Raw genomic sequence first — 27,150 nt, 5'->3', positions numbered from 1 at the left:
CCCAGTATTCCCAGTATTCCCAGTGCTCCCAGTGCTCCCAGTTCTCCCAGTGCTCCCAGTATCCCCAGTATTCCCAGTGTTCCCAGTGTTCTCAGTATTCCCAGTGTTCTCAGTATTCCCAGTATTCCCAGTGCTCCCAGTGCTCCCAGTGCTCCCAGTATCCCCAGTATTCCCAGTGTTCCCAGTGCTCCCAGTGCTCCCAGTGCTCCCAGTGCTCCCAGTATTCCCAGTATTCCCAGTATCCCCAGTATTCCCAGTATCCCCAGTATCCCCAGTATCCCCAGTATCCCAGTATCCCAGTATGCCCAGTATCCCCAGTATTCCCAGTATTCCCAGTATCCCAGTACCCCCAGTATCCCCAGTATTCCCAGTATTCCCAGTATCCCCAGTATCCCCAGTATCCCAGTATCCCAGTATCCCCAGTATCCCCAGTATCCCAGTATCCCCAGTATCCCCAGTATCCCCAGTATCCCAGTATTCCCAGTATCCCCAGTATCCCCAGTATCCCCAGTATCCCAGTATTCCCAGTATCCCCAGTATCCCCAGTATCCCAGTATTCCCAGTATCCCCAGCCTCGCGCGGTGCTGGGAGGGCAGGCAGAGGTGTGAGGGCTGAGCCCATCTCTCCCAGAATTCCCGGAATTCCCGGAATTCCCAGAATTCCAGTCCCACTGCAGCCCCCCAGCGCAGCGGCAGGAGGGACGAGCGGAGCGCTCCCAGTGCTCCCAGTATTCCCAGTATCCCCAGTATCCCCAGTATCCCCAGTATCCCCAGTATCCCCAGTATTCCCAGTATTCCCAGTGCTCCCAGTATCCCCAGTATCCCCAGTATCCCCAGTATCCCCAGTATTCCCAGTGCTCCCAGTATTCCCAGTAACCCAGTGAAACCCCAAACCCTGGCGGCGGGGGCGAGGTGTGAAGGCCGAGCCCAGTGCTCCCAGTTCTCCCAGTATTCCCAGCTTTCCAACGAGCTTTCAAACCCTCAGCATAGCGGGGGGGCTGGCAGATGGAGCGATCCCAGCGTTCCCAGTATTCCCAGTATTCCCAGTATCCCCCCTGAGCCCTCAAGCTCTCAGCACAGAGCCGATGGAGGCAAACGGAGCGCTCCCAGCGCTCCCAGTGCTCCCAGTATCCCGCGAGCCCACAGCCCCTCAGCGCAGCCTGGGGGGCTGAACCCACCTTTTCCCTTCCCCCCGGCCCCATTTCCCACCCCGATCCCCAAAAATCCGGGCCGAGGGTGGGGAGCTCCCCCTCCCCCGGTGCCACAGTGGCCGTGCCCCTCCCGGCCGGCCCCGGGACAGACGTGGATGTTTTTTGGGTAATTACACCCTCCCCAAATTGCACGGTAGGTTGTGGATCATTGTCCAGGAGCTTTTGCTTTTTCCAACCAACGTGGCTCCTTCAAATGTGGAAACGGCCGTGGAGCCGTGCCAGGGGGGGAGCGAGGGGAGCGAGCGGAGCGAGGGAAACCGGGGGGAAAAAAGGGAAAGAAAAGGCTGAAAACACAAAGTGAGGGGTTTGGGGGAGGGGCTGGGGGGGGTCTGTGGCTCTTGGAGGGGCTTTGGGGTTGGGGTCCCCCCGGGGATGCTCCTGGGGACCGTCCAAGGGATGCTCTGGGGGCTGCTGGCCTTGGCCTTGGGTTTGGTCCGGCTGGAGGGGGGTGGGGAGCCCTGGGTGGGTTTTGGGGTGCCCCAGCCGGGGGGCGGCTCTGGGGAGGGGGCGGCAGGGCCTCGCTGCAGCCCCCGGCGTCGCGTGGCACCGGGGTCCCCAAAGCGCCACGTGCCACATCGGCTGTCCCCACCCAGCCAGCCCCGCAGACACCCCCGAGTGTGCAGAACCCCCCCAAAAAAACCACACCCCCTCAAAAACCCGCACCCCAAAACCCCCTAAAACCCCCCCAAAACCCCCCAAAACCCCGATCCCGTCCATCCCGGCCCCCGGCCCCGCTGCGGAGCACACGCGTGTGCCCGGCCGCGTTCGCGTGTGCCCGGCCGTGTTTGCGTGTGCCCGGCCACACGGGCCGGGGGGGGCCAGGGGGTGCCCCCCGACTCGCTGGGTGCCTCTGATTGGCCGAGGGGGCCGCCCAAAATCCGCTGCTCCAGCCGGGTCCCTCCTCCCCGCGGCGGAGCATCGAATAAAAGGGCCGGAGGAGAAGCGGGCAAAGGGCAGTAGGAAGTTTCTGCTGGGGTCTGGATTTGGAGCTCCAGGGTTGCATCGGCCCCGTATGACCCCAAGCTAAGAACAAAAGAGACCCCAAAGAGTCTACATGTCTAATATTTAGACATGTTCAGCTTTGTGGATTCTCGGTCACTGCTGTTGATAGCAGCGACCGTCCTACTCACCCGCGGGCAAGGAGAGGAAGACAGTGAGTAGGGGGCGCTGGGTGATGCTCCTCACCCCGGGGGGATGCGGGGCTGGGCCGGCACCGGCGGCACCGGCAGAGCCCGGCCCGGCTGCCCCGGGCTCCGCAAGGAGCAGCTCGGGGTGGGCGTGCGGAGCCGAGAGGGGAATTAGGGGGAAAAGCAGGGAAATGAGGGGGAAATCCTAAAAAAGAGAAGAGGATCTGTGGGGATTCGGGGTTGGGGGAATTGGGGTTTAGGGGGACTGTGGGGGTGAGGAGTCGGGGCGCCCTGCCAAGAGCGGGGAGGGAAGGAAGGGTGGAGAGGAGCCGGCGGGGAAGGAGGGAGCCGGGACCAGGGGGAGGAGGAGGAGGAGGCCGGGAAGGGAAAGGAAAGGGGGGAAAGAGCGCGGGAGAGAGAAGAGGGGGGAGAGGAGGGGGGGCCCCAGCCCCGGGATCTGCGAAAGCCATCAGGAAAGAATTAGAAAAGTCTCGGATGATTCATAAGCAAAATGTTTCGGCAGCCGGGGGAGCGGGGGCTGCCAGCGGCGCGGGCCGGGGGCACGGCTGGGGTCACCCCCCCGCCACGACCCCCGTGCCACCTGCGCCAGGGGGACACGGGGGACACGGGGGGACCCTGCGGCCGCCGCCCATCGCTTTTTGCCCAATTCTGTCCTTTTTGGGTTTTTTTTGGGGGGGTACTTTCCTTAAATACATTATTATTATTATTACTATTATTATTATCATGATCATTATCATATTATTTAATTATAATTATTATTATGCATTTTGCATTGACAATGCCGGTCCCGCTTTTCCCCTTCTCCATTCCCCGTTCTCCGTCCTGCATTTCCCATTCTGGATTTTGCCTTTCCCACTCCCGTTTTGCCTTTTTTCTTTTTTTTTTCTTCCCCAGAAGAATTTTGCATTTTCCATTTGCCTTTTTTTTTTTTTCTTAACTTTTTTTTTTTTTTTTTCCCTTTTTCTTTCTTTTCTTTTGCCTATTTTGGCCCTTTTTTAAAATTCTTTGCCTTTTTTTTTTTTTTTTTTTAAATTTTAGGGAGGGGTTTGCTCCATGAGCTGGCGCCCCCTCCTCACTCCAGGACCCTTCCCCACCTGGGGGCCACCCCCGAGCCTGGCTGCTCGCCCTGCCCTCCCTCCCCACGCATTCCCCGATCCCATCCGGCCCGATCCAGCCCCATCCCGCAGCCGCCCGGATCCAATTTCAGCTCCGAGCTGGGGTCCAGCCCGGCCCGGCCCGGCCCCGTCGCGCCCCCCGCGGGTGCCGGGACCCCCCTGCCCTGCCCGGGGGTGTTTGCCTTGGCCCCCGCCGGCCCGAGCGAGCGGCTGCGGGGATTTTTTGTTTAAATTCCAGCCGATGTGGGAAGAGTTTATTGTGGAGCTTTTCCTGTGTCACCGCGCGGGGCTGATGAGAACCAGATGAAGGGAGAAGCGCTGCGGGAGCGGGGAGGGGGCCGAGGGGAGGGGGGAGAGCCGGGGCTGGCTCCGTTCCGCCCCTCCCGACGCTGCCGCCCGTCCCGTCCCAGTCCAAACCGGGAGCTGCATCCAGGATGGGCTCACCTACAACGACAAGGACGTGTGGAAACCAGAACCGTGCCAGATCTGCGTCTGCGACAGCGGCAACATCCTGTGCGACGAGGTGATCTGCGAGGACACCTCCGACTGCCCCAACGCCGAGATCCCCTTCGGAGAGTGCTGCCCCATCTGTCCCGACACCGACGGTACCGCAGCGACCCCCGCCCCCCGGCTGAGTGCCCCCCCGCCCCCCGGGGGTGGGTGTGGGGCGGGTGATGCTGGGCTGCTCTGAACCCCCTTTTTCCCCCCACAGCCTCCCCTGCCTACCCAGAGAGTGCTGGAGTAGAGGTAAGGGTCCCCCAAAACGCAGCCCCCACAAATGTCACCACAACCCCCCCCCCCGGCCTTCTCTAACCTGTTCTGTCTCTGCCCCACAGGGTCCTAAAGGAGACACCGGCCCCAAAGGAGACAGGGTGGGTGTCACCCACCCCTCGGAGCCCCCCTTCTCTGCGGGGACCCCAATCCCGCTGGGGCTCACCCCAATCCTGCTGGGGCTCACCCCAATCCTGCTGGGGCTCACCCCAATCCTGCTGAGCTCACCCCAACCCCACCGATGCTCACCCCAATCCTGCTGGGGCTCACCCCAACCCCACCGATGCTCACCCCAATCCTGCTGAGCTCACCCCAATCCTGCTGAGCTCACCCCAATCCTGCTGAGCTCACCCCAATCCTGCTGAGCTCACCCCAGTCCTGCTGGGCTCACCCCAATCCTGCTGGGGCTCACCCCAATCCTGCTGTGGCTCACCCCAATCCCACTGGGCTCACCCCAATCCTGCTGTGGCTCACCCCAATCCCACTGGGCTCACCCCAATCCCACCGGGGCTCACCCCAATCCTGCTGTGGCTCACCCCAATCCTGCTGGGGCTCACCCCAATCCTGCTGGGGCTCACCCCAATCCTGCCAGAATCACCCCAATCCCACCGGGGCTCACCCCAATCCTGCTGGAGCTCACCCCAATCCTGCTGAGCTCACCCCAATCCCGCTGGGGCTCACCCCAATCCTTCTGGAATCACCCCAATCCCACCGGGGCTCACCCCAATCCTGCCGGAATCACCCCAACCCCACTGGGGGTCACCCCAATCCCACTGGAGGTCACCCCAATATCACTGATGCTCACCCCAATATCACTGATGCTCACCCCAATCCCTCTGGGGTCACCCCAATCCCTCTGGGCTCACCCCAATATCACTGATGCTCACCCCAACCCCACTGATGCTCACCCCAATCCCACTGGGCTCACCCCAATCCCACTGATGCTCACCCCAATCCCTCTGGGCTCACCCCAACCCCACTGATGCTCACCCCAACCCCACTGATGCTCACCCCCCTCTCTTCTCTCCCCAGGGACTCCCCGGCCCCCCTGGCAGAGATGGAATTCCCGGACAGCCCGGACTCCCGGGACCCCCCGGCCCCCCCGGCCCCCCAGGCCTCGGCGGAGTGAGTGTGGGGGGGTCCCTGGTGGCGCAGCCCCCCCCGGGGGTCCCGTGCCCCCCTCACCCCCCGCTCTCCCCCCTCTCCCGCAGAACTTCGCTCCCCAAATGTCCTACGGCTACGACGAGAAGGCCGGCGGCATGGCCGTGCCCGGGCCCATGGTGAGCCTGGGGACACGGGGGGACACTGGGGGACACTGGGGGACACGGGGGGACACTGGGGGACACTGGGGGACACGGGGGGTGAAGCTGGGCAGGGGGACAGCAGTGCTCCCTGTGCCGGGGATGTCACCCAGCACCAGCACTTGGGGGGGATGTTGGGCCTGGAGGGGACAGGGATGGGGTGACAATGGAGAGGGACAGGGATGGGGACAGGGACAGGGACAGGGATGGGTGACAATGGAGAGGGACAGGGATGGGGACAGGGACAGGGACAGGGATGGGTGACAATGGAGAGGGACAGGGATGGGGACAGGGATGGGTGACAATAGAGACAGGGAATGTGTGGGGACAGAGATGGAGTGACAATAGGGACAGGGATGGGGACAGGGCTGGGGTGGCAGTGGGGACAAGGAGTGGCTGGAGGTGGGGACAGGGATGGGGACACGGTGTTGGGGTGGCAATAGGGGCAGGGAGGGGGTGGTGGTGGGGATGGGGACAGGGTGACACTGATGAGCCTTTCTGTTCTCCCCCAGGGCCCAGCTGGTCCCCGTGGTCTCCCCGGCCCTCCCGGTGCTCCCGTGAGTGTCACCTCTTCCTGTCCATTTGGGTTTGGGGACAAACAGCCCCTCTGGGTGCTGGGGGGACAGGTCAGAGGGTGTCACACCCTTTCTGGCAGCTGCAGAAGCACGAGGGGACAAAGTCCTGATGCCACCGTATGGGGGGGACAGCGTCACTGCCCCTGGGGGATCCAGGCCCAAACCTCTCACTTTCTGACCCATTTTTTTCCCTTTATTTTTTCTCCACAGGGTCCTCAAGGTTTCCAAGGTCCCCCTGGAGAACCTGGAGAGCCTGGTGCTTCTGTGAGTGCTCCACCTGCTGCTCCAGACCACGTCCCCCGGGGATGGGGACAATGCTGCTGCTCCCAGCCCTGCCTGTGGCCACCCTGTCCCTGCTCTGGGACATGGCAGTGGGGCTGGCAGGGGGACAGGGGACAGCTGCCACCTCAGCACCCTCATCCCTGCCCTCCCTCTCTCCTAGGGTCCCATGGGTCCCCGAGGTCCCGCTGGCCCCCCTGGCAAGAACGGAGATGATGTAAGTGGCCTCTCCATGGTGTCCCCCCCGCTTTGGGGCCTGGTGGCCCTGCCGGCCCCCCCAGGCGAGCAGGAGCTGCCTGTTTGGGGACGTGCCACCAAGGCCGTGTCCTTGTCCTCAGGGTGAAGCTGGCAAGCCTGGCCGCCCCGGAGAGCGGGGTCCCCCCGGCCCCCAGGTGAGACACACGAGGGGACACCCCCAGCTGTCCCCTCCTCGGGAAAGGGGGGCTCTGGTGTGGGGACAGCCCCCCCGGCGCCCCCGTCACCTCCTCCCGTTTCCCACAGGGCGCTCGAGGTCTCCCCGGCACCGCCGGCCTGCCGGGCATGAAGGGACACAGAGTGAGTCCCCCCTCCCGTGCTGGTGACACTCAGGGGACGAGGGACCCCTGACTCACCCAGGGTCCCCTCCTGACCCCCCCACCCCCTCTCTCTGTCCTGCCCCCCAGGGTTTCAGTGGTCTGGATGGTGCCAAGGGTGAGCCTGGACCTGCTGGCCCCAAGGTGAGGAGCGGTGGCAGTGTCACCCCTGTCCTGGCGATGTCACCGCTGTCCCCTCCCTGCAGAGCAGGTCCCTCACGGTGTCCTTTCCTCCTTAGGGAGAGCCCGGCAGCCCCGGAGAGAACGGAGCTCCCGGGCAGATGGTGAGCGCAGGAGCGGGGGGTGCGGGGGGTTCTGGGCAGGAGGGGACGGGGGGCGAGCCCTGAAGGGGACCCGGCTCCTCCTCCGGAATCCACCTGGGAATGGGGCGGGAGGGCTTTGACCCCTCGGAAACGTCACCGTGGGCAGCAGCGGGGGGGCGCAGGGATGGGAGGAGGCTCAGCAAGGGGGGAGTGTCCAGCCAGGTGACCCAAACGTGTCCTAAGCGTGTTCTGTCCCCTCCCCAGGGTCCTCGTGGTCTTCCCGGCGAGAGAGGCCGTCCCGGCCCATCTGGCCCAGCTGTGAGTATTTGGGATGGGCAGGGCTGAGACCCCTGCCCGTGCACGGGGGGCTGGGGGTCACCTGTCCCTCCCGTGCGGGTCACTCACCGTGTCCCCTCTCCCGCAGGGCGCTCGCGGCAATGACGGCGCCCCCGGTGCTGCCGGTCCCCCCGTAAGTACCCCCGGCCCCATCCACCCTCCTGCAGCTCCTCCGGAGGGAGATCCTGGCCGGGATCCAGGGCTCTGCTGCCCGGGGATCCCCCCGGGATGGGCCCCGGATCCTCCCGCTGACCCCCGCCCTCTCTCCCGTTTAGGGTCCCACCGGTCCCGCTGGTCCCCCCGGCTTCCCCGGTGCCGCTGGTGCTAAGGTAGGGCCTGCCGGGCTGGGAGGGACTGGGGGGCGCTGGGAGCGTGGGGTGGGGGGCTCTGGGAAGGGGAGGGGGTCTCCGAGGCCGAGGTGCCGTGGGCTGGCACTGCCACCCGCTGGGGGTGTCCCCAGCCGTGTCCCGGGCACCTCTCCCGGCCGTGCCTCCGGGGCAAGGAGCCGCTGATGGAACCGGCCCTGCCGGGGGCCAGGGCAGCCCTGGCGCTCACGGCTCCTCCTCCTCCTCCTCTTCCTCCCCAGGGTGAGACCGGTCCCCAGGGAGCTCGTGGCAGCGAAGGTCCCCAAGGTGCTCGTGGTGAGCCCGGTCCCCCCGGCCCTGCTGGCGCTGCCGGTCCTGCTGTAAGTGACATCCGAGCGCTCCCTGTCCTTCGGCCTCACGTCCTGCCAGCCCCGCCGTGACCCTCCTCTTCCTCCTTCTCTCCGCAGGGCAACCCCGGTGCTGACGGCCAACCCGGTGCCAAGGGCGCCACCGTGAGTGTCCCCCGTGTCCCCTCCGGCCGGGGCAGGGAGGGCCGCGCTGTTTCCTCACCGCCTCCTGTGCCTCTTGCAGGGCGCTCCCGGCATTGCTGGCGCTCCCGGCTTCCCCGGTGCCCGCGGTCCCTCCGGACCCCAGGGTCCCAGCGGTGCCCCCGGCCCCAAGGGTAACACCGTGAGTATCCGCGGCCTCCTCCAGCTGCCCCTTCCCGGCCCGGGATCCTTCCCTCTGCTCCAGGAAACTGCTGCGGTCCCACCTGGAGGCGCCTCCTGAGGTGTCCCACGGTCCCTGCAGCTCTGCCGGGGCGGGGGGTGGCAGGTGCTGGCTCCTTGTTCCTCTGGGGGCTCATCGGACGCGACTCGGGGGTTCCTGTGCTCCTCAGCCCGGCATTAAAACCTTTTCTCTCTTCTCTCCCCTCCAGGGTGAGCCCGGTGCTCCAGGCAACAAGGGTGACACCGGTGCCAAAGGCGAACCCGTGAGTGACCCCCCGATGTGTCCCTGGGGGCGCGGCCCCTGCTGGCTCCGGCCCCTCCCGGGGGTCTTCATCCCTTCGCCTCCTTCCCCAGGGTCCCGCTGGTGTCCAAGGCCCCCCCGGCCCCGCTGGTGAGGAAGGCAAGAGAGGAGCCCGTGGTGAGCCCGGCCCCGCCGGCCTGCCCGGCCCCGCTGGCGAACGTGTGAGTAGCAGCGTCCCTGTCCCCACCCCTGCCTTGTCCCTGTCCCCACCCCTGCCTTGTCCCTGTCCCCATCCCTGCCTTGTCCCTGTCCCCACCCCTGCCTTGTCCCTGTGTCCATCCCTGCCTTGTCCCTGTGTCCATCCCTGCCTTGTCCCTGTCCCCACCCCTGCCTTGTCCCTGTGTCCATCCCTGCCTTGTCCCTGTCCCCACCCCTGCCTTGTCCCTGTCCCCATCCCTGCCTTGTCCCTGTCCCCACCCCTGCCTTGTCCCTGTGCCCATCCCTGCCTTGTCCCTGTCCCCATCCCTGCCTTGTCCCTGTCCCCACCCCTGCCTTGTCCCTGTGCCCATCCCTGCCTTGTCCCTGTCCCCATCCCTGCCTTGTCCCTGTCCCCATCCCTGCCTTGTCCCTGTGCCCATCCCTGCCTTGTCCCTGTCCCCACCCCTGCCTTGTCCCTGTGTCCATCCCTGCCTTGTCCCTGTCCCCACCCCTGCCTTGTCCCTGTCCCCACCCCTGCCTTGTCCCTGTCCCCACCCCTGCCTTGTCCCTGTCCCCATCCCTGCCTTGTCCCTGTCCCCACCCCTGCCTTGTCCCTGTGCCCATCCCCGTCCTCCTCCCATCTCCCGGTGTCCAGAGGCCGAACCTTGTTCATGTCTGGTGACACGGCGGTGACACCGCAGTCCCTTCACGCTGCTCTCACTGGTGGCCGTGTCCCGCTGTGTCACACCCCTCCCCTGTCCCCCGAGGTGCCCCCGTGTCCCCACCCTGACCCTGCCGTGTCCCCCTCAGGGTGCTCCCGGCAGCCGCGGTTTCCCTGGCGCCGATGGCATCGCCGGTCCCAAGGTGGGTGCTCTCGTCCGTCTGCGGGAGAAAATCGCGTCAGCGGCGCCGTGGCGACTCTGGCCATTGTCACCTGTGCCCACACGGTGGCCACAGCGGCTCCGTGTCGCCGCCACCTGCGGGGACCCGGCCCTGTCCCGGTCCCCGGCTGCTGTCCTGCGGCTGGGTCACCTCTGTCCCCCCTTCCCAGGGTCCCCCCGGCGAGCGCGGCTCCCCCGGCCCCGTGGGCCCCAAAGGATCTCCTGGTGAAGCTGGACGCCCCGGGGAACCCGGACTCCCCGGTGCCAAGGTGAGCGGTGCCACGGTGACGCGGTGACGCGGTGACACGGTGACACAGCACGGCCGCAGGCCTGTCCTGCTCTCTGTGCCGGCCGAGGAGCCGCTTTCCAGGATGCTCCCGGTCTCTGGAGCATCCCCTGGAATTCCTGAGCTCCTGACGCCCCTCCCGCTGCCCCGCAGGGTCTGACTGGAAGCCCCGGGAGCCCCGGGCCCGACGGCAAGACCGGCCCCCCTGTAAGTTGTCCCCGCTGCTGTCCCCTCCTGCCCTGGCTCTCCTCGGGCCCCGCTAACGGGGCGCTGGCTCCCCCCGACAGGGTCCCGCTGGTCAAGACGGACGCCCCGGCCCCCCCGGGCCCCCCGGAGCCCGAGGCCAGGCCGGCGTGATGGGATTCCCCGGTCCCAAAGGTGCTGCGGTGAGTGTCACCCTCCGCGGGGGTCCCGCCGCCCCCCGGTCCCTGCGGCACGCTCAGACCTGTCCCCCCTCCCCGCTGTCCTCACCGGCTCCTCCCGCTCTGGTTTTAGGGCGAACCCGGCAAACCTGGCGAGAGAGGAGCTCCCGGTCCCCCCGGAGCCGTGGTGAGTGCGGGGCGCGGCCCAGAGAGCCCGGGGGAGGTGACAAGGGAGGGTGACCCTGGTGGGAGGTGACAGAGAGGGTCACGGTGGTGTGGGGTGCCAGGGAGGGTGAAAGGAGCATCGCCCCAGTGTGGGGGGCCAGGGATGGGGCCAGGGATGGGGCCAGGGATGGGGACAGGGATGGGGACAGGGGTGGGGACAGGGATGGGGACAGGGATGGGGACAGGGATGGGGACAGGGGTGGTTCCAGGGATGGTTCCAGGGGTGGTTCCAGGGGTGGTTCCAGGGATGGTGCCAGGGATGGGGCCAGGGATGGGGACAGGGATGGGGACAGGGATGGTTCCAGGGATGGGGACAGGGATGGGGACAGGGATGGTTCCAGGGATGGTTCCAGGGATGGTGCCAGGGATGGGGACAGGGATGGGGACAGGGATGGGGACAGGGGTGGGGACAGGGATGGTGCCAGGGATGTTTCCAGGGGTGGTTCCAGGGATGGGGACAGGGATGGGGACAGGGATGGGGACAGGGATGGTGCCAGGGATGGGGACAGGGATGGGGACAGGGATGGGGACAGGGATGGGGCCAGGGATGGGGACAGGGATGGGACCAGAGAGCATCGCCCCAGCCTGAGGTGCCAGCGAGGGCCGCCCTGGCACGGGGCAGCGCGATGGGGCGTGAATGAGAGTGGGGTGTGAATGTGAGTGGGGTGTGAATGTGAGTGGGGTGTGAATGAGTGGGGTGTGAGTGCGTGGGGTGTGAATGTGAGTGGGGTGTGAATGTGAGTGGGGTGTGAATGAGTGGGGTGTGAATGAGTGGGGTGTGAATGTGAGTGGGGTGTGAATGTGAGTGGGGTGTGAATGTGAGTGGGGTGTGAATGAGTGGGGTGTGAGTGCGTGGGGTGTGAATGTGAGTGGGGTGTGAATGAGAGTGGGGTGTGAATGTGAGTGCGTGGGGTGTGAATGTGAGTGGGGTGTGAATGAGTGGGGTGTGAATGAGTGGGGTGTGAATGAGTGGGGTGTGAATGTGAGTGCGTGGGGTGTGAATGTGAGTGCGTGGGGTGTGAATGAGTGGGGTGTGAGTGTGAGTGCGTGGGGTGTGAGTGGGGTGTGAATGTGAGTGCGTGGGGTGTGAGTGGGGTGTGAATGCGGTGTGAGGTGGCCCAGGGCAGCCAGGGAAGGCTCCCGGCCCGAGGCCACAGCGGGATGAGGTGTTTGGGATCCGGTCCCGGTGGCTCCCGGCGCTGTTGGAGCGGGGACAGCGGCGGTGACGCGGCTGCGGGCAGCTCGCCGCGGTGTCTCCCGGCCTTCGAAGGACGCCGTGGCCGTGTCCAGGCCCACGCCCAGCTCGGGGGGGGCTCGGAGCCCTGCGGGGGCTGCTCTGAGCACCCTCCCGTCCCTCCTCCCCAGGGTGCTGCTGGCAAAGACGGTGAAACCGGTGCCCAAGGTCCCCCCGGCCCCACCGTGAGTATCCCCCGGCCCGCGGCCGCCCAGGGCCACGCCCGGCCACCGGGCAAGGGGCTCGGGAGCCACGCGCCCCCCTCCATGCCTGTCCTGTGTCCCCCAGGGTCCCGCTGGAGAAAGAGGTGAACAAGGTCCCGCTGGTGCTCCTGGGTTCCAGGTGAGGGCTGTCCCCTTCCCCGGCAGGGGGACAAAGCGCCCACAGTGGGGGTGACATTGCCCTTGTCCCCTCCGTGGTGGCTCACGGCTCCTCTTCTTCCTCGCCAGGGTCTGCCCGGCCCCGCTGGCCCCCCCGGCGAGGCTGGCAAGCCCGGTGAGCAGGTGAGTGTGGGCACTGGGGACCCTCCCGTCCCCTCCCCATCGCTGCTGGGGTCCCCCCGGGGCACCCCGGCCGCTCCACTGGGGGGGCAGCGGGCATCCCAGCCCTGCCCAGGGAATGAGGGACCCCTGGGGCACCCCGGGGACCCCTCTGCCCCTCCCCAGTGCCACCCGTTCCCCTCTGACTCGTCACCGTCCCCCTCCCGCCCAGGGTGTCCCCGGAGACGCCGGAGCCCCCGGTCCCGCCGGTGCCAGGGTAAGCTGAACCCCCGTGTGTCCCCTCGACTCTGGGCACCCCAAAGCGCCCCCCACGGCCCTGACGGGGCCTGTCCTGCCTCCCCTCCCCAGGGTGAGAGAGGATTCCCTGGAGAACGCGGTGTCCAAGGTCCCCCCGGTCCCCAAGGTCCTCGTGGTGCTAACGGTGCTCCCGGTAACGATGGTGCTAAGGTGGGTGCCAGGCGGGAGTGGCGGGGGACTGTCCCCAGCCTGCGGGGCACGGCTGAGGCTTTGGCCCCCGCGGCTGAAGCCGGGATGGGTTTGCGGTGCCGGGATCTCACTAATCCCCGTTTTCCCTCTTTGCCAGGGCGATGCTGGTGCTCCCGGAGCCCCCGGGAACCAAGGGCCCCCCGGTCTGCAGGGTATGCCCGGAGAGCGTGGTGCTGCCGGCCTGCCAGGCGCCAAGGGTGACAGAGTAGGTGTCCCCAAATCCCCGGTGTCCCCAAATCCCCGGTGTCTCCAAATCCCCGGTGTCCCCAAATCCCCGGTGTCCCCAAATCCCCGGTGTCTCCAAATCCCCGGTGTCTCCAAATCCCCGGGGTCCCCAGATCCCCGGTGTCCCCAAATCCCCGGTGTCCCCAAATCCCCGGGGTCCCCAAATCCCCGGTGTCCCCAGATCCCCGGGGTCCCCCTCGGTAAGCCGCTCCGTCCCTGTGCCCCCCTCAGCATCCCCTCGGGGCTGGATGTGCCCCCGAGCCGGGGCTGGTGGGCAGCAGCGTCCTGGGGAGGGGATGCTCTGTGGCACCTCTGTCCCCATCCCTCGGGGACGATCCCGAGCTGAGAGCCCAGCTCTTGGGAGGAGGAGGAGGAGGAGGATGGTCCCAGCCTGTCTCAGGGAGGATGAAGAACCGGGGATGTCTCAGTGCAGAGAGGGGTGAACCCCCGCAAGGGACCTGTCCCCGTAACCCACCCTTGTGTCCCCCCCCGCAGGGTGACCCCGGTCCCAAAGGTGCTGATGGTGCTCCTGGCAAGGACGGTCTCCGAGGCCTGACCGGTCCCATCGGCCCCCCCGGCCCCGCTGGTGCTCCTGGTGACAAGGTGGGGACATCCCGCAGGGACAGATGTGTCCAGGCAGTCACCGCCACCTCCGAGCCACAGCCCTGATCCCTTTTCTTCCCTTTTCCTCCCCTTTCCCAGGGTGAAGCCGGTCCCCCCGGTCCCGCTGGTCCCACTGGTGCCCGTGGTGCTCCCGTAAGTGTCCCCCGCCCTCGCTGATGGCCCTGCCGTGGGTGGCCGCTCCTTGGTGGCCGTGGTGGCCGCCCCCCGCTTGTCTCACGCCCTTCCCTCCCGTCTCTCCCAGGGTGACCGCGGCGAGCCCGGCCCTCCCGGTCCTGCTGGATTTGCTGGCCCCCCCGTAAGTGCGACGGCCCGTCCCCCCCCCGGGCGGGGGCCCGCTCCTGCCCCCCAGGGTGGCTCGGAGCCCCCCGCGCTCAGCCCGGCCCCGTGTCCCGCAGGGCGCTGACGGCCAGCCTGGTGCTAAAGGTGAAACTGGGGATGCTGGAGCCAAGGGTGACGCCGGTCCCCCCGGCCCCGCTGGCCCCACTGGTGCTCCCGGACCTGCTGTAAGTGCCCCCCTCAGCCCCCCCGACTGCCCGGGCTGCAGCCCCACAGCGCAGCAGCTCACCCCTCTCCTCCTCCTCCTCCTCCTCTTCCTCCTGCCCAGGGCGCTGTTGGTGCTCCCGGTCCCAAAGGTGCTCGCGGAAGTGCTGGACCCCCTGTAAGTAGCGCTCTTGTGGGGAGGGGGCGTTTGGGGGAGTTTGGGGACACCCCCGGGTGTGAACAACCCCGAGGTGCTTCAACTCCGGCTCTGCTCCCCCCACACCCTGGGGCACCTCCGGCCCTGCGCCCCCAAAATCGTCTGGGGATGGCACCAGGGTGGGGCAGTTCCATCCCAGCAGGGCCCAGAGCGGAGGGGAAAGGGGGGGTTCGATTTTATACCCCCAAATCAGCCCCCCAGGGGGGCACTTTCCTGCTGACCACCACCCCCGCGGTTCCCTGCAGTGACTCCGGCCGGGGGATTGTCCCCTGGACCTTTGAACCCCACTGATGGCAGCTTTCCTCCCTTGCAGGGTGCTACTGGTTTCCCTGGTGCTGCTGGAAGAGTTGGACCCCCCGGCCCCTCAGTGAGTGCCCCTGGGGAGATGTGGGGGGCTGGGGACACGGGACAGGGGGGCTGGGGACACGGGACAGGGGTGCTGGGGACACAGGACAGGAGATGTTGGGGACACAGGACAGGAGATGTTGGGGACACTGCCCGGGAGATGTTGGGGACACAGGACAGGATATGTTGGGGACACTGCCCTGGAGGTGTTGGGGACACTGCCGGGTGGTGTTGGGGACACAGGACAGGAGATGTTGGGGACACAGGACAGGATATGTTGGGGACACTGCCCGGGAGGTGCTGGGGACACTGCCCGGGTGGTGTTGGGGACACAGGACAGGAGATGCTGGGGACACAGGACAGGAGATGCTGGGGACACTGCCGGGTGGTGTTGGGGACACTGCCGGGTGGTGTTGGGGACACGGGAGGCACCATCCAGCTGCTGCACGTGGCCGCCCTGTCCCACTTGGCACCGGGCCACCCCTGGCCGCCCTTCAGCTGCAGCGGGGGGGTCCCGGCCTGACTCCATGGCCTCCCCCCCGCTCAGGGCAACATCGGCCTCCCCGGCCCGCCCGGCCCCAGCGGGAAGGAAGGCGGCAAAGGAGCCCGCGGTGAGACCGGCCCCGCTGGCCGGCCCGGAGAGCCGGGACCCGCCGGTCCCCCCGGTCCCCCCGGAGAGAAGGGAGCCCCCGGCGCTGACGGCCCCATCGTGAGTCACCCCCCGGCCGGAGCCTCCGCTCCTCTGCCGCTGTCGCTGTCCCCTCCGCCGCGAGGGTGACCCCGCCGCTGTCCCCGCTGAGGCTCCGTTTGTCCCCGCAGGGCGCTCCCGGCACGCCCGGACCCCAAGGTATCGCCGGCCAGCGCGGTGTCGTTGGTCTCCCCGGCCAGAGAGGCGAGAGAGGCTTCCCTGGGCTGCCCGGCCCCTCCGTGAGTAGCGGGGGGCTCCCGGGAGTTGCGGGCTCTGTCACCCCCCGGGCCGGGTGTCCGGCGGTGCGTGAGCCCCCGCTGTGTCCCCCCGCAGGGTGAACCCGGCAAACAAGGTCCCTCCGGCTCCCCCGGCGAGCGCGGCCCCCCCGGCCCCATGGGCCCCCCCGGCCTGGCCGGACCCCCCGGAGAAGCCGGACGCGAGGTGAGAGCCCGTGGCCACCGCCGGGGCTGGGGGGCACGGACCCCCCGTGCTGAGGGTGTTCCCGCTCAGGTGGGGTCTCGGTGAGACCCCCCCGTGACCCCCCACCCCTAACGAGGGTCTCTGCCCCCCGTAGGGCTCTCCCGGTGCTGAAGGTGCCCCCGGCCGTGATGGTGCTGCTGGTCCCAAGGTGAGCGGGCTCTGAGGGGTGCGGGAGGGGTGATGGGGTTGTGCTGGCCCACACTGACCTCTCCTCTTCTTCCTCCTCCTCCTCCTCCTCGCAGGGCGATCGCGGTGAGACCGGCCCCGCCGGCCCTCCCGGTGCTCCCGGTGCCCCCGGTGCCCCCGGCCCCGTCGGTCCTGCTGGCAAGAACGGAGATCGTGGTGAGACCGTAAGTGACGCTCTGCCCTGAGCCCCCCCTGCACCCCCGGGCCCGGGGACACCGAAAGGGCTCCGGTTCTGGGGCCTGGCCCCGGGCTCAGCTCCTGCAAGCCAGAGGTGCCACCAGCCCCGCTCAGCACCTCTCGGGGTGGCTCTGCCCCCAGCAGCAGGAGGCTCAGGATGCCCTAACCTGTCCCCTTCTCTCCTGTCCCAGGGTCCCCAAGGTCCCGCTGGCCCCCCTGGTCCTGCTGGTGCTCGTGGTCCTGCTGTAAGTGATGTTCTGCTCTGCCCTCCTCGGTGCCTCTGTGTCCCCACAGGCGTGGGGACAGGGACTGGCTCAACTCATCTTCCTCCTCCTCCTCCTCCTCCTCCTGCAGGGTCCACAAGGTCCCCGTGGTGACAAAGGTGAAACCGGCGAACAGGGTGACAGAGGCATGAAGGGTCACAGAGGCTTCTCCGGTCTCCAGGGCCCACCTGGTCCTCCCGTAAGTCCCGTGCGGTGCCGGTGGCCCCGGGCGCTGCTCCGCGTCCTGGAGGCAGCGCGACACGCTGATGTCACCTCTGATGTCGCCTCTTCTTCCTCCTCCATTGTCACAGGGCTCTCCTGGTGAACAAGGTCCTTCTGGTGCTTCTGGTCCCGCCGGTCCCCGAGTGAGTCCCGGGACGAGCTGCGGCAGCCGGTCACGGCTGTGGCCCCGCGGGGGGGCCCGGTCACGGCTGTGGCCCCGCGGGGGGGCCCGGTCGCCATCGGCGACCCCTTGGGGACGTGGGTCGGGGCTGGAGGGGACGGCTCTGCCCGGCCGCGCTCACCCTTTTCTCCCGTCCCGCAGGGTCCTCCCGGCTCCGCCGGCGCTGCTGGCAAGGACGGGCTGAACGGGCTGCCCGGCCCCATCGGCCCCCCCGGGCCCCGCGGCCGCACCGGAGACGTCGGTCCCGTTGTAGGTCCCGAGCCGTCCGCCCTCCCCGAGCCCGCCGCCCTCAGCGCCCGCTCCTCCGTCACCATCCTCCTCCTGTCCCCCCGCAGGGTCCCCCCGGCCCCCCCGGGCCCCCCGGTCCTCCCGGCCCTCCCAGCGGCGGATTCGACTTCAGCTTCCTGCCCCAGCCGCCCCAGGAGAAGGCTCACGACGGCGGCCGCTACTACCGGGCCGATGATGCCAACGTGATGCGCGACCGAGACCTGGAGGTGGACACCACCCTCAAGAGCCTGAGCCAGCAGATCGAGAACATCCGCAGCCCCGAGGGCACCCGCAAGAACCCCGCCCGCACCTGCCGCGACCTCAAGATGTGCCACGGCGACTGGAAGAGCGGTCCGTGTCCCCCCGCTCCCCGCCGACCCCTCGGGGCTCTCACCCCACCTCTGTCCCCTCTGCTGCTCCTCACCTCTGTCCTTTTCCCACCCCCCGCGCCTCCCCTCGTCTGTCCTGTCTGTTCTGGTTGCTCTCCCCTCCATCCTCCCTCCTCCGTCCCTCTCCCTGTTTGTTCCTCTCCTTTGCCTGCTCCACGCTCCGCCCTGGCTCCCTCCTTCCCCTTCCTCACCTCCCTCCTCATCTCCCACGGCTGCTCCTCACCTTCCTCCCTTCATCCTCAACATCTCCCATCCTTCATCTCTCACCCACCCCTCCCTCCTGTGCTCCTCACCTCCGTTCTCCATCCCCGGGGCTGTTCCTCAGCCTCATCCTTCATCCCCTGGCTCTTCCTCACCTGTTCCCTGCTGGATTCTCCTCAGCTCCATCCCTCTGCCTGCTCCTCACCTCCATTCTCCATCCCCCGGGGCTGTTCCTCACCTTCATCCTTCATCCCTCCCGGCTGTTCCTGACTTCCATCCCTCCTGACTGTTCCTCCCCTGTCCCCTCCTGTCTGTCCCTCCCCTGTCCCCTGTCCCCGCTCTCCTGACCCTGTCCCTGTCCCCTCAGGCGAGTACTGGATCGACCCCAACCAAGGCTGCAACCTGGACGCCATCAAGGTCTTCTGCAACCTGGAGACGGGCGAGACGTGCGTGTACCCGACCCAGGCGTCCATCGCCCGCAAGAACTGGTACCTCAGCAAGAACCCCAAGGAGAAGAAACACGTCTGGTTCGGCGAGAGCATGAGCGACGGCTTCCAGGTGGGCTCGGGCTCAGGCTCGGGGTCCGGCTCGGTCTCGGGCTCGGGGTTGGTCTCAGGGTCCGGCTCGGGCTCGTGGTTGGGCTCAGGGTCGGGCTCGGGGTTGGGCTCAGGCTCGTGGTTGGGCTTGGTCTCGGGCTCGGGGTCAGTCTCAGGGTCCAGCTCGGGCTCGGGGTCAGTCTCAGGGTCTGGCTTGGGCTCGTGGTTGGGCTCGGTCTTGGGCTCGGGCTCAGGGTTGGTTTCAGGGCCTGGCTTGGGCTCGTGGTTAGGCTCAGGGTCAGGCTCTGGGTTGGTCTCAGGGTCCGACTTGGGCTCAGGGTCGGTCTCAGGGTCCGGCTCGGGCTCGGGGTTGGTCTCAGGGTCCGGCTCAGGTTCGGGATCGGTCTCAGGGTCCCGCTGGGCTTGTGGTTGGGCTCAGTCTCGGGGTCAGTCTCAGGGTCCCGCTGGGCTCGTGGTTGGGCTCAGGGTCAGGCTTGGGGTCAGTCTCAGGGTCAGGCTCGGGCTCGGGGTCGGTCTCAGGGTCCCGCTGGGCTCCGCGCTCACCCCCGTCCCTGCCCGCAGTTCGAGTACGGCGGCGAGGGCTCGGACCCGGCGGACGTGGCCATCCAGCTGACCTTCCTGCGCCTCATGGCCACCGAGGCCTCCCAGAACGTCACCTACCACTGCAAGAACAGCGTGGCCTACATGGAGCAGGCCAGCGGCAACCTGAAGAAAGCTCTGCTGCTGCAGGGCGCCAACGAGATCGAGATCCGCGCCGAGGGCAACAGCCGCTTCACCTACGGCGTCACCGAGGACGGCTGCACGGTGGGTACCGGGGGAGCCCCCGGGGGGACGGGGACACCCCCTGGGGACGGGGGGTGACCGTGGTGTCCCCGCAGAGTCACACGGGCGCCTGGGGCAAGACAGTCATCGAGTACAAGACGACGAAGACCTCGCGCCTGCCCATCATCGATTTGGCTCCTATGGACGTCGGCGCTCCGGACCAGGAATTCGGCATCGACATCGGCCCCGTGTGCTTCTTGTAACCCCGGATGCCCCACGCGTGACAGGAGAGAGTAATAATAATGATAAAAATAATAATAATAATAAAAAAAAAAAAACACAAAAAAAAAACAGCCAAAAAAAAAAACCAAAAAAAAAAAAGGAGAAAATTTCACATGGACTTGAATTTGTGTCGGTTTCTATCCAGCGTCTCTAAAACAACTCCGGTTGCGTTGCCCTAAGAGAAAAACCTCAAAAACCCTCCCAAAAAAAAACCCAAAAAAAAGCATTCAACCCCCCAAAAAAATATTAAAAAAAACAACAAATAAATGACTTTTTCAAACAAAATCACCAGGAAGTGGGTTCGCTTGCTTGCCCCCCCTCATTCCTCAGCCCCGGAGATGGAAAAGCTCCCCAAAGGGTCCCTGAGCCCCCCGGGACCCCCAGGACCCTCCCCGCCAGCCCCTTCGCTTCTTGCATCTCATTAGAATTTGAATTTTTGCTGCGAGGAAGATGTTGAACTCCTGGCTATAATTTGCTTTTTCCCCCCCTCGTTTTCCCTCTTTCTCTCCCCTCTCCCCTTCACGTTTTTATTCGGATAACGCTGATTTTGAGTTCTCTCCATTTCCTTTCCTTCTGGTTAATTTTTATGGTGATTTTTTTTTTTTTGGGGGGGGGAGGGGGGGTTTGTTTTGTCCGTTGTTTGTCGCTGATTTTATTTTTATTCAGGCAGCAAAAGCAATTCCCTCCCAAGCCGCGGAGCAGCTCCGGCCCTGCGCTGACGCCCCTGTCCGGATGGCTACCTCACCGCTCTCGGGGTGCTTCATCGCCTTTTTCACTCGGAGTTTTGGGGTTCTTTTTTAATTTTATTTTTTTTTTTGTTGTTGTTTTTTTTTTAGCTTCGTTTGGAGCTTTTCAGCCGTGCCGGGACTTTCCTGCCAGGTTCAGAGCAAAGGTGCTAATTTTCCCCCCCTTTTCTCCCTTTTTTTCCTCTTTGGTTGCTCTGTTGTTCTCTTATTTCGATTTTTCCTTTGGAGGTTTCTTTCCCTCAGGATTTTTATCCTGGTTTTTTTTTTTTTTTTTTGTGTGTGTGTTTTCGTTTTTTAATTATTATTATTTTTAAATATTCTCTTTAAATTTTGGTCCCGGAACACTCAACCCCGGGACCGCCTGGTGCTACAACCTCCAAAGAGGTCTCAGCTTGCTCTCCTTTAATTCCCCTCTGTTTTATGGTTTGTTTCCCCCCGGTTTTGTTTTTTTTTTGCTGCTCAGCTCCGCTCGGGAATTTTCCAAAGGTGCTATTCCACCCCCCCCGACCCTCCCCATCCTTCACCCCACGAGCAAATCCCGCAAAGCAAGAGGCAGAAAAATTCCGGGGGGGGGGGAAAAGGAATCCATCGGTTTTCCAGGCTGGAACTTCAGCTCCGCTCATCATCTTCCGGCAGCTTTTACTCCATCCATCCATCCATCATCCATCATCCATCCTTCCATCCTTCCATCCTTCCATCCTTCCATCCTTCCATCCCTCCCCGGGCACGGAGGGGCACGAACCCACTCCCTTTAGCCGGGCCCAGCTCCCGGTTTTTCCCTGGGTTTGTACCTATTCTGTATAATGTATTATAATAATTAATTAATAATTTTAAAGTGGTTTTGGGGGTTTTCTTTCTTTTCCTTTTTTTTTTTTTTTTTTTTAAAAAAAAAAAAAAAAAAAAAAAAGAGAAAAAAGAAAGTTCTGAATGGATTTTTTTATATTTTTTTTTTTTTTTTCCTGACTGCTGAAATAAAGGCATGTGAAATGATCCAACCAACCTCGGGCTGCTCTGCGCCGCTTCTCGGGGGGCTCGGGGGGTGGGGGTCCTGGGTGGGCGATGGTGGGAATTCCTCATCCCTGATCCCGTTCTCTTCCCGGCCGATCCCGCTCTGCTCCCGCCGAGTTCTGCGCTCCGCTCCCGGCCCGTCCTCCTCCTCCTCCTCCTCTTCCTCCTCCTCCTCCTCCTCCCCAGCCCCATCCCGGGGTGAGGAGGGGGAGGAAGGAAGGGGGGATCCACCCCCCACCCCCAGCGGGAGGTTGGGATGGGCTGGGGGGGGCAGAGCGGCCGGGACCCCCCAAAGGAAGGGGCTTGGGGGGGGGTCTGTGTCCCCAGATCGGGGGGGGCTCGAGGGGAGGAAGGGCTGGGGGGCAGCTTGGGGGGGCTCAGCTCAGAGTGACCCCCGAAAGGGAGATTTGAGCAGTGGGGTGAGCACAAGGAGACCCCCCAAAACTGGGGCAGAGGGGTGAGGGGCTGGCCCAGTGTGGGGGTGCCCCACTAGGAGCCCCTGGCTGGTGACGGGTGTCCGGGGGGGCTGTGCCCACCCTGTGCCCCCTCCCCATGGCGGGGGGCAGGCGGGGACCCCTCCCCAGCGGCGGGGCCGAGCCCTCGGTGCCGCCCCTGTCCCGCTGCATCAATGGCTGCCCTTGTTCCGCAGGGCCCCCGAGCCTTCCTCCCCCCCCGGCTCCGTCAAAGGGGCTCTTTCTTCCGAGGGGCTGGGCCGGGGGCAGCCCTGGCTGCGGGGAGGGGTCCTGGGGGGCGCCCGCCTCTGAGCGCGGCGTTTGGGGGCTCCGGGCGGACACGGACAGCCAGGTGAGCTGGGGGGGTCCGGGGGGGGCTCTGGGAGTGTGTCCCCCCCTCTGTCCCACCCCCCGGCCCCATCGCGCTCCCCTGTCCCCCCGCAGGGCTGGGGGGGGCACTCGGAGTCACCCCAGACTTTGGGGGGGGGGTTGTGAGTTTTGATGGGGAGGGGTCGTGGCTGAGCACCCCCAAACCCACCCCGTAAATAAAGCAGAAAAGCCTCATTTCGTCACGAAAGGGTTAATTATTCCCACACCAAAATTCACCCTAAAGCGGGGACACCCCAAATCCTCCCGCCAGAGCCCGGCCGGGCCGGCAGCTCCTCCTCCCTCTTTTATCCCCCCAAAACCTCCCCGGACCCCGCTTTCCCAGCCTGGGGCTGTCCCAGAACCGCCTCAGTGGGCCCGGGACCCCCAAAACCTCCTGAGCGAGCCCGGGACCCCCAAAACCTCCTGAGCGAGCCCGGGACCCCCAAAACCCCCTGAGCGAGCCCGGGACCCCCAAAACCTCCTGAGTTGTCCTGGGACCCCCAAAACCTCCTGATCGAGCCCGGGACCCCCAAAACCTCCTGAGTGGTCCTGGGACCCCCAAAACCTCCTGAGTGGTCCTGGGACCCCCAAAACCTCCTGAATGGGCCTGGGACCCCCAAAACCTCCTGAGTGGGCCTGGGACCCCTCAGAACCTCCTGAGTGGTCCTGGGACCCCCAAAACCTCCTGAGTGGTCCTGGGTCCCCCCAGAAGCGCCTTAGTGGGCCCGGGACCCCCCAGAACCTCCTGAGTGGTCCTGGGACCCCCAAAACCTCCTGAGTGGGCCCGGGTCCCCCCAGAAGCGCCTTAGTGGGCCCGGGACCCCCCAGAACCTCCTGAGTGGTCCTGGGACCCCCAAAACCTTCTGAGTGGTCCTGGGTCCCCCCAGAAGCGCCTCAGTGGGCCCGGGACCCCCCAGAAGCTGCCGGCTGGGGGATGAGGGGGTCGCGGGCCCCGTGGCGGGGCGGGGGGCGCTGGCCCGTGCGGATGCTGAACATGGGCAGCGTGGAGAGCGGCCGGGGCACGTCCCGGCTCCGGGCCATGAGCCGCAGCTCGCGCGTGTCCCCCGCGATGGAGCCGTGGTGGAGCAGCTGCAGGCTGCGGGGACACCCCCACGGAGCTGCTGACACCCCCAAACAGCCCCCCTGGCCCCCTTTTCCTGCCCGCCCCCGCCCCCTCGCCCGGCCGTAACAAAGCCCCCCAAGGCAGCCCCAAAACAGCCCCAAAGCAGCCCCCCCAAAACAGCCCCCCAAGGCAGCCCCCAGCACCCCCACAGCTCAACCAGGACTTACTCAGAGGTCTGCAAGTCCCGTTTTTCCCTACAAAACAGAAATTAAATGAGGGAAAACCCCGATAATTGGGGTGAGAAGGGCTCTCGCCACGCCCGGCTTGTTCCGGGGTCCCGGCGGGTGGAGGGGACAGCCGGGCCGGGGTCCCCGTGTGCCGGCAGCCTGGGGGGACCCCAGACTCACCGTCCCTCCCTGCGGCAGCACATGAGGTGGCCCAGGAGCAGGCAGAGCAGCGCGGCCACGGCCAGCGGCACCAGCAGCGTCACCAGGAAAGCGGGGAGCAGCTCCCGGGGGACAGCCCCGCTGGGGGGCTCGAATCCGCCCCCCTCCTCCAGCACCCCCGACCCCCGCCCCGGCCCCGGCGTCCCGGGGCTGGGCCGGACCTGCAGCTGCAGAGAAAAGGGGGGGTCGGGAGGGGCTGGGGGGGCGGCGGGGGGCGGCGGGGACACTCCGGGGGTCTCACCAGGGTGAGGTTGCACCAGCGGATGGAGAAGTGCGGGGCGAAGGTGTCGTAGCAGGAGGCGAGGGGCCGCTGGCCGCGGTGACAGCGGGAGCGGCTCTGCGGGGACACGGCCGACAGCAGGCACGGCGAGAAGGGGCTGTGCGAGCCCACCTGCACGTACACCCTGCGGGGCAGCGCAGCCCGAAACCCGCCCGCCGTGAGAACACCCCGCACGCCCGCCTCCACCCTTCGTGCCACCCCAAAACCCCCGCGGGGAGACCCCGGGAGCCCCCCCCCGGCCCCCCCCAGGCCCCGCCGTACCCCTCCCTGCGGCCCGGGATGGGCAGCGGGACGCGGGCGCCGCGGTGCAGGGCCGAGGTGACATTGGTGAGGGTCAGGTCCCCGCGCTGCCACAGCCCCGCCGAAGCCTGCAGGAACAGCTCCCGAGCCGCCTCCGGCAGCAGCTCCTCCACGTTCCTGTTCCCCACCAGGAACTCGGCCTGGAACGGCGCGTCCCCACCTGCGGGGACACGGCTGGCACCCTCGGGGACACCCCCGGGCCGGGCCCGGCGGTTCGGGGCGCTCAGGCCTTACCTGGGGCGGGGGTGACGCTGATGAGGAGGAGCCGGGACGCGGTGGCGAAGGTGCGCCGGTTGTAGGCCAGCACCTGAGGGGACATGGGGACACCTGGGATGGGCCACCCCTGCCCCCGGGTCACCCCAGACCCCGCGGGGGCCCTACCTGGATGCGGTGGGTGCCCAGCTCGGGGGCCAGCGGGCAACCGTACAGGAAGCCGGGCTGGCCCGGGTCCCGCTGCACGAAGCGCAGCCACCGCGGCAGGTCCGGGTGGTCCCACAGGTGGGCACGGAATGTCACCGGGGCTGCGGGGACACGCGGGGGGCGCGCACGGAATGTCACCGGGGCTGCGGGGACACGCGGGGGGCGAGCACGGAATGTCACCGGGGTGCGGGGACACGTGGGGAGTGGGCACGGAATGTCACCGGGGTGCGGGGACACGCGGGGAGCGGGCACGGAATGTCACCGGGGTGCGGGGACACGCGGGGAGCGGGCACGGAATGTCACCGGGGTGCGGGGACACGCGGGGAGCGGGCACGGAATGTCACCGGGGTGCGGGGACACGCGGGGAGCGGGCACGGAATGTCACCGGGGCTGCGGGGACACGTGGGGAGTGGGCACGGAATGTCACCGGGGCTGCGGGGACACGTGGGGAGTGGGCACGGAATGTCACCGGGGCTGCGGGGACACGCGGGGAGCGGGCACGGAATGTCACCGGGGCTGCGGGGACACGCGGGGGGCGGGCACGGAATGTCACCGGGGCTGCGGGGACACGCGGGGGGCGGGCACGGAATGTCACCGGGGCTGCGGGGACACGCGGGGGGCGGGCACGGAATGTCACCGGGGCTGCGGGGACACGCGGGGGGCGGGCACGGAATGTCACCGGGGCCGCGGGGACACGCGGGGGGTGGGCACGGAATGTCACCGGCTGTGCCCCCCACCCTGCCCGGGCAGCCCCAAATGTGTGCAGGGGAGGGATGGACGGACGGATGGACAGACGGACAGCCCAGCTGGGGCAAACCCGGTGGGGACCACTGGCCAGTGCCCCCCATTTTACCTCCCCCAGTCCCCCAGCCCCCCATCCCGGCCCTCACCATCATCATCCTCGCTCCCAGAGAAGGCCTCCAGGAACAGCTCCCGCTCCAGCTCGTGCACGAAGACGGCTCCGGTCTCGGCCGAGAGGCGGAGGTCGGGGAGGACGCGGTGCTCGGGGACAGCGGCCCGGGACACCCCCAGGGCCAGGGCTGCGGCCACACACGGGGCTGAGGCCAGGGCTGGGAGCACGGCTCCTCCCTGCCTCAGTTTCCCCAGCGCCCAGGGACGCCGGGACGAGCCGCAGGTGCCCAGAGAGCCCTGGGGACACTCCGAGGGGCAGGAAGGTCCCTGCAGGGCCAGGTGTCCCCAGGCAGAGCCGGAGGAGTTCAGGAGGGGAAGGGGACAAGGACAGGATGGGCCCAGCACCTTCCCTCGGCCTGGCCGTCACACAAAGTCCCTCTGATGTCCCCACCCTGTCCCAGACCCCGCTGGCACCCGGGACAGGGCGGTTTTTTTTAGCTCTGTCACGTCCCAGCCCCGTTCCCCCCCCTGTCCTCCCCCGCCTTGCACCCTCTGTGCGACCCCTCCCCACTCTGGGGTCCCCCCTCTCCTCCCCTCCCTGCCGGGGGTCCCGGGCCGTGTCCCCCGGGGGTGACAGGGCTGTCACTCGCCTGCCAGCGCCCAGAGCCGGAGCAGCTCGGGGCCCTCCATGTTCCCGGAACGGGGCCAGCGCTGATTGACGGAGCCAGCGGGGCCGGGGGGGCCTCGGGGGGGTCCGGCAGGGGACACCCCTCCACCGCCACCGGCTGCCGAGGGGCTCCCGTGTCCCCCGGAGGGACCCTGAGGTGTCCCCAGGGCGGGTTTGTCCCGGTGCCCCCTCTCAGAGGGACGGGGGGGACACTTGGGGACACTTGGGGACAGCCGAGGCCCCCCCGGCAGGGGCAGCAGCCACACGGGAACACGCGTGTGCCCCCCCCGTGGGGACGGCGACACGAGCGGGACCCGCGGGGGGGGCGGTGGCGGGAGGGGAGGGGAGGGGTGGTCGTGGGGGGGGGCGCCCCCCCCGTGTCGCGTCACCGCTCGTCACGCACAAAGGGCCGGAGGTGACACGGGGAGGGGACAGTCACACATCTGCAGGGTCCTGCTGCCCCCGCGCCCCCCACACTGCGGAGCAGGGGTGTCCCCTGTCCCCCCTCCCCGCACAGGGGACAGCGGGGACCCCCAGCACGGCCGCAGGGGTCGGGTGTGCCCCCCTCGCCCTCTCACTCGGTGGGAAGACAATAAAAACCCCAAATAATCCCCCCCAAAATATCCCCTGCAGAACGGGGGGCTGCAGTGTACCCCCCTCCCCCGCCCCCTGCCTCAGTGTCCCCTCCCGCCACACCGAGTGGGGGCTGCGCTGCACCTGGGGGGGACAACCGGGGTCCTGGGGGGGACAACCGGGGTCCTGGGGGGACAACCGGGGTCCTGGGGGGGACACCGGGGGGGCTTCGGGGGTGGGGAGGCCCCGGGCGGGGGGAGCAGGGGACGTGTGGGGACGGGAGCGGGGGGATGCGGGCACAGAGGGGACACGGGGACAACCTGGGGGGACTGGGGACAAACTGGGGGGGACGCGGGGATAGCGCGGGGGGACGTGGGTACCAACCTGGGGGGGACATGGGGACAGGATGGGG

At 66.9% G+C, this 27,150-nt stretch overlaps 2 protein-coding genes across 2 annotated transcripts; one reads left to right on the top strand and one right to left on the bottom strand.

Moving 5' to 3' along the window:
• The first annotated feature begins 2,134 nt into the window (after positions 1-2,134).
• On the top strand, positions 2,135-21,307 carry COL1A1 (collagen type I alpha 1 chain). The gene is made up of 51 exons (XM_086864215.1): positions 2,135-2,363; positions 3,884-4,078; positions 4,186-4,220; positions 4,310-4,345; positions 5,277-5,369; positions 5,456-5,524; positions 6,058-6,102; positions 6,331-6,384; positions 6,563-6,616; positions 6,738-6,791; positions 6,901-6,954; positions 7,062-7,115; positions 7,211-7,255; positions 7,499-7,552; positions 7,659-7,703; positions 7,846-7,899; positions 8,157-8,255; positions 8,343-8,387; positions 8,467-8,565; positions 8,813-8,866; positions 8,958-9,065; positions 9,853-9,906; positions 10,094-10,192; positions 10,363-10,416; positions 10,497-10,595; positions 10,705-10,758; positions 12,162-12,215; positions 12,319-12,372; positions 12,480-12,533; positions 12,742-12,786; positions 12,879-12,977; positions 13,114-13,221; positions 13,737-13,844; positions 13,944-13,997; positions 14,107-14,160; positions 14,261-14,368; positions 14,470-14,523; positions 14,876-14,929; positions 15,455-15,616; positions 15,727-15,834; positions 15,929-16,036; positions 16,170-16,223; positions 16,318-16,425; positions 16,630-16,683; positions 16,793-16,900; positions 17,013-17,066; positions 17,246-17,353; positions 17,440-17,722; positions 18,329-18,519; positions 19,080-19,322; positions 19,397-21,307. The coding sequence occupies exons 1-51, from the start codon at positions 2,282-2,284 to the stop codon at positions 19,541-19,543; spliced, it is 4,362 nt and encodes a 1,453-aa protein (XP_086720341.1). The 5' UTR covers positions 2,135-2,281; the 3' UTR covers positions 19,544-21,307.
• Positions 21,204-26,278, bottom strand: SGCA (sarcoglycan alpha). The gene is made up of 9 exons (XM_086864217.1): positions 26,149-26,278; positions 25,537-25,686; positions 24,608-24,747; positions 24,461-24,533; positions 24,188-24,386; positions 23,888-24,050; positions 23,608-23,813; positions 23,428-23,454; positions 21,204-23,233 (listed from the first exon to the last, which is right to left on the bottom strand). The coding sequence occupies exons 1-9, from the start codon at positions 26,186-26,188 to the stop codon at positions 23,032-23,034; spliced, it is 1,200 nt and encodes a 399-aa protein (XP_086720343.1). The 5' UTR covers positions 26,189-26,278; the 3' UTR covers positions 21,204-23,031.
• Between the last annotated feature and the right edge of the window lie 872 nt (positions 26,279-27,150).

This window comes from Cyanistes caeruleus, chromosome 27 (assembly GCF_971803275.1).
Source record: "Cyanistes caeruleus chromosome 27, bCyaCae1.hap1.1, whole genome shotgun sequence".
In the NCBI taxonomy this organism is placed as follows: domain Eukaryota; kingdom Metazoa; phylum Chordata; class Aves; order Passeriformes; family Paridae; genus Cyanistes; species Cyanistes caeruleus.
This window is presented reverse-complemented; position numbering and strand designations above follow the sequence as displayed.

Excerpts from the sequence above, each read along its gene's own strand:
- SGCA (XM_086864217.1), bottom strand. The coding sequence starts at position 26,188 with ATGGAGGGCCCCGAGCTGCTCCGGCTCTGGGCGCTGGCAG. Across the intron at positions 24,748-25,536 it reads TGGGAGCGAGGATGATGATG|CCCCGGTGACATTCCGTGCC; the intron begins GTGAGGGCCGGG and ends GTGTCCCCGCAG. Across the intron at positions 24,534-24,607 it reads TGGGCACCCACCGCATCCAG|GTGCTGGCCTACAACCGGCG; the intron begins GTAGGGCCCCCG and ends ATGTCCCCTCAG.
- COL1A1 (XM_086864215.1), top strand. The coding sequence starts at position 2,282 with ATGTTCAGCTTTGTGGATTCTCGGTCACTGCTGTTGATAGCAGCGACC. Across the intron at positions 4,346-5,276 it reads CCGGCCCCAAAGGAGACAGG|GGACTCCCCGGCCCCCCTGG; the intron begins GTGGGTGTCACC and ends TTCTCTCCCCAG. Across the intron at positions 19,323-19,396 it reads TCACCGAGGACGGCTGCACG|AGTCACACGGGCGCCTGGGG; the intron begins GTGGGTACCGGG and ends GTGTCCCCGCAG.